Below are 5,059 nucleotides of genomic sequence, written 5' to 3' on the forward strand. Positions count from 1 at the left end.
ATAAAATATATTCTAGAGAACATAGCCTTTTTCTTCTTCTATGGGTATGAATAGTTTACTCTTTTATTCAATTAACAACTGAGTAATTGATTATTGTATAAAAACTCAAACCATATAGAAATACAGAGAGTAAAAGGTAGTAAATTTATCCTTTTACCCACTTCCTGCTACTCTCTCCTCACAGGAAACTACTATCAACCATTTGATGTATAGCCTATTCCACCACTATGGTTATATATACTAACGCTACTGAAAGGAGAAGAAAGTCATTTAAGCGAGGAAATTAAGCACAGATGCTTTTATGTTAGGCTACCTTAGTTGAAACCCACGTTTCCTCTTAGGGTGACCTGAATTTGAGCATGCTATGTAACTTCTTTGTGACTCAGTTTTCACAAAGATAAAATTGTATCCGTTTCATAAATATGCTATGAGACTTAAATCCATATGTGTAAGGTATTTAAATTAGTGTTTGACACACAGTACACAGTTCATGGTAGAATTATGTTGTGTATATGCTATTGGAATTTGCATTTTATACCTATAGTCAGGAAATACAGTGCAGGGATTAGGAGTATGGGCTATGAGTCCAATTGCCTGGTGCTAATACTAGTTCCATTATCTATTAGTTCTGTGGCATACAAAAAATATATACCCTTTCTTTCTGCCTTCATTTCCTTTGTACAATGAGAATTACAGTTTCTGCTTTTAATTATTATGATATGTGTCTGCTTTCAATTAATATGATATGTAGGACATTTAGAAGAGGAGATATAGAGAATTTAGAATGACTTATGTAGCAACTATTTAACATATATTTGTTATCATTAAATCACTATATATTCAAGTAAGTAAAATATCATGGACATAGCCTAAAATAAATAAGCAAATAAATAAAAATCATTGTAAAATGAGTAGAACATTTGCAAGATTGGTAAAATATATTCTATAGAATGTAGTAAATCCTTTTTATTCTCCTTCTATGGGTATGGATTATTTACCCCTTTATTCAATTAAAAACTGAGTAGTTGATCATTGTATAAAAACTCAAACCATATAAAATATGGAGAGTAAGGCTGGGAAGGTGGATCAGTGGTAGAGTGCTTGCTTTGCATGCATGAGGCCCTGGGTTCAATTCCACATCACCATATAAGCAGAAAAAGCTGGAAGTAGAGCTGTGGCTCAAGAGGTGGTGTGTTAACCTTGAGCTGAAGGTCTGAGGGACAGTGCCCAGGCCCAGAGTTCAGGCTCGACGACCAACAAAATTAAATAAATAAATAAATAAAATACAGGGAGTAAAAGGTAGTAAATTTGGGTGTTACACACTTCTTTCCACTCTCTTTCTCACAGGAAACTATTAACCATTTGATTTATAGATTATTCCACCAACATGGTTATACATACTAAGGCTATTGAAAAGAGAAGAAAGTATTTTCTTATTGATGTTCATTTGGGTTATTTTACATTTCACATTCACAAAATGGACTAGTACCATATGTTTTTCTTCTACTTAAAAATAAAAATTAAATTAAAAAAATTTAAATCAAAAATATTAATAATAATTAAAAATAACCATATGCCAGTGGCTCACACCTTTAAATCCTAGCTACTCAGGAGGCTAGGAGAGTTGAGGATTGGTTTGAAGCCAACTTGAGCAGGAACATCTGTGAGACTCATTTCCAATTCACTGCCCAAATAAAATAGGAGTCTTTGGCTTAAGTGATGGAATGCTGCCCTTGAACAAAAAAGCTTGGGGATAGTGCTCAGGACCTGAATTCAAGCCCCAGGATTGGCACAAAGAAAAATGAAAATAATCTACCTTCACTAATAAGAAAAAAGCTACTGCAGCTAATACTTTCTTACTTTGCTGTCATTTGCAACTTGAATAAACACTTTCAAGATCCTCTTTTGGGTGTGTGTAATTACTATACCGCACATGTGATCAACCCACATCATTTTCCTACTAGTTTCTTTCAGTCCTATGGTATGAAAAGAAAGCAGAACCATTTTATATGGTTAAAGCTGAGAAACAAACAAGACAAAAAGGACTTTTCCTGTATTTGGACTGCTGGAATCTCAGAAGATCAGATCTTTAGATATCTTGACATTAGGAAAAGGTAAGTCTAAATCCTTACATATTTTTGTTCATATTTATTTTTCTCCAGAAATCCTTAAATAAAGCAGATTTTCTGGAAACATTTTTAGTAGATGCTATAGACCTATAAGATGAAAATTGTTCCCTTTGTTTTCACTGTTAAAGAGGTTATCATTTGTTTATAGACAAGATCATGCTGTGTAAGCCAGGCTGGCCTCCAACTTGACATCTTCCTAACTTAGTCTTGGAAGTGCTGGGATTACGAATGCATGCCACTTTGCCTGGCTTCCTTTTGGAGTTGATGATGAAAAATGTAAGCCTTAAAATGCACTAAAGAATCATTAAAAGGACTGCAATAAGATTTGAATCTGATTGAACATAAAATAATAAAAAAGAGGAAAGAGAAAAGTAAAAAGAACAATAAAGAATTTGAGAAACTTATTTGTACTTACATTATTGAATAAGGGACCATATTTGTTGTTTACATAAGAACAAACTCATTTTAGGTAGACTTTTGGAAGAGTTTGACACTTTAGACATTTCCAAATAAATTCTAAAAGACATCTGAGTATAATAATTATCTCTCTCTCTAAGTTTATATTTTCTAAAACACTTGCATTGGCATTTTATATAATTATCCTCATAGTACCATGGGAAGAAAATAGAAGTATTATTACAATTTCATTAATGAGAAAATTGACATCCACGAATAAACTCTCCAAAGCCAAACAATTAGTGGCCACCTGAAAAAAAATCTGGCTTGATTTTTAACAAAGTATATTTATTCTTAATCATTTTTTCTATCCTGTAAGCAACATTGCTTCCCTGCGTCACATCTGTTTCACATAGGAGATAAATTTTTATTTGACATTAAAATGTGCACTGCTTTAGTCAATTCTTTTATGTTATAGGAATATTCTACACTGGTGCTTTAGAAAACTTGTCTAATAAAATGCTTGGAGAAGCCTTCCTAATTGGACTTCCATACAAAGAACAGAAATATGGGAAGATTTGCAGAACCCTAACATGTAACAATATCTCGAGGGATGAAAAAGATACCTGGAAAAGTAAGTTTCTAGATGTAGAAGACAATTCACTGCTCCCTCTTAGGATGGAAAGCCAAGAAAAAATTATGAAAGGAAATATAACAGAAAAAAGTAATGATACAACTCAAATGAAGTCTGTGGATGAGCTCTCTGTGGCAAAACACAAATGTGCAACTCTTCCAGGAAATGTGTCCGTTGCATTGCCCATTCCAAAGAGAGAACATGACGAAAGACAAGTGGATTTATATCGATCCTGGTCATGTACGAATATTTGTCAGAATTATCCAGACCTACAGATTGGAGGTGACCACGTGGGAAACATGTATGATTCAGGCTGCTTTGTGGAACACACACATGATGATGTTTTTAATGGCCCCCTTTTGCTTTCAGTGGATATACCATTGGGCCGTTCCTCTATCATTGAGCCTCCAGAGAAAATATTCACTACAAAGTTAGTGAATGGGGATGAAATTCGAGAAAAAAGTATTTTGTTACATAAGGAGCCACTGTCAAATTCTATGCTTAATAGTTACATGGAAAAAAAAGTGAATGAACTTTACAAACAATTTTTGGAAGAAAATCTCACCAGGTGCCGCTCCATAACCAATCTTATGGCTTCCAATCTGCTGATGAATAATGTAAATCAAATTAGTCTTCAAATCTCTCAAGAGCATAACATAGAGATATCAAAAGCCCGGGAAGCTCTCCTACACTCCTTAGCACTATGCAATCTTCATAACATTTCCCAAGGAAACAGCTCTGAAATCAGCACTCCTAACTTGCAAATATCAAAGCAGACAAATACAGAAAGTATGAATCAAGTGTGGGTTAGTGGGACTAAGTTATGAGACTCCAGTAACAACTTTATTCTCCGCCTTAACTGTGTTTTGTGGAGTGGATTTTACATTTTTTTGAGAAATGGTTGACTCATGGTACATTGAGTCCTTGTAAGTGATAATGATCATAACTAAGAAATAGGAATGTCTGGTCTTACTGTTTGACATCTTTCGTCTTTGTACTATTCAAGTTTGGGTGTTAGTTTGTGTTTATCTAAGTGCCCCTAGAACTCCAAATAGATTACTTTATTGTCCATCAGCTTCATTTACCAAGGAAGAGCATTGAGGAGTGCTTCATTGCTGGAAACTACTGAAAAGATCACAAAAGCTGCCATTTATTTCTCATAAAAAGTCATTTATTTCTCATAGAGAAAAAGGAGCAGTGTTTCTTCATATTTCTATCACATAGGATCATGTGTGATGACAATCAGAATCACCTAGGGAAAATTTATATATGCATATGCATGTGTAAAAATCTATGGAATAAAACACTTTGAACTCAAATAGAATTTAACTGATATTTGAAAGAAAAATGGAAGGGAAGGCTTAAGGCAAAGTAGGGACTTTACTGGTGTTACTACAATTAAAACTTTTTGGTTTGAACTCTCCTTCTGTGAGCATCAGCTTTTTTGGCAGTCATGGGGCTTGAGTTCAGGGCCTTGGGACTGTCCCTGAGCTCTTTTTGCTCAAGGCTAGCACTCTTACCATTTCTAGCCACAGCACCACTTCCGATTTTCTGAGGGTAAATTGGAGATAACAGTCTCATGTATTTTCATGCCAGGGCTAACTTGGAACCATGGTCCTTAGATGTCAGCCTCTTAAGTGGCTAGAATTATAGGCATGAGCCCACTGGTGCTAGGTGAGCATCAACTTTTACACATCTGCTTGTTGTGTCTAATTATTTTCAAGGATGGAGGAAGGAAGGTATGTAGGCTGAGTGATCAAAGCAAGAGAGAACCACCATCATGATTCTGGCTCAGACTAAAAGCAATATATTATGGTAATTTTGGAATCTAAAATATATTGGCAAATTAAACTTTGTGGAATAATATGTTTTATTGTAGACATAAAAATAAGACTTCATA

The 5,059-nt window shown here is 34.5% G+C and overlaps 1 protein-coding gene across 1 annotated transcript; it reads left to right on the top strand.

Moving 5' to 3' along the window:
- The first annotated feature begins 1,997 nt into the window (after positions 1-1,997).
- On the top strand, positions 1,998-4,676 carry LOC122097658 (TLR adapter interacting with SLC15A4 on the lysosome-like). Its single transcript, XM_042668262.1, has 2 exons — positions 1,998-2,114; positions 3,004-4,676. Exon 2 carries the CDS (start codon positions 3,045-3,047, stop codon positions 3,984-3,986), a length of 942 nt encoding a protein of 313 aa, XP_042524196.1. The 5' UTR covers positions 1,998-2,114; positions 3,004-3,044; the 3' UTR covers positions 3,987-4,676.
- The last annotated feature ends 383 nt before the right edge of the window (positions 4,677-5,059 follow it).

Source organism: Dipodomys spectabilis, unplaced genomic scaffold, assembly GCF_019054845.1.
Source record: "Dipodomys spectabilis isolate Male_0828 unplaced genomic scaffold, ASM1905484v1 ptg000424l, whole genome shotgun sequence".
In the NCBI taxonomy this organism is placed as follows: domain Eukaryota; kingdom Metazoa; phylum Chordata; class Mammalia; order Rodentia; family Heteromyidae; genus Dipodomys; species Dipodomys spectabilis.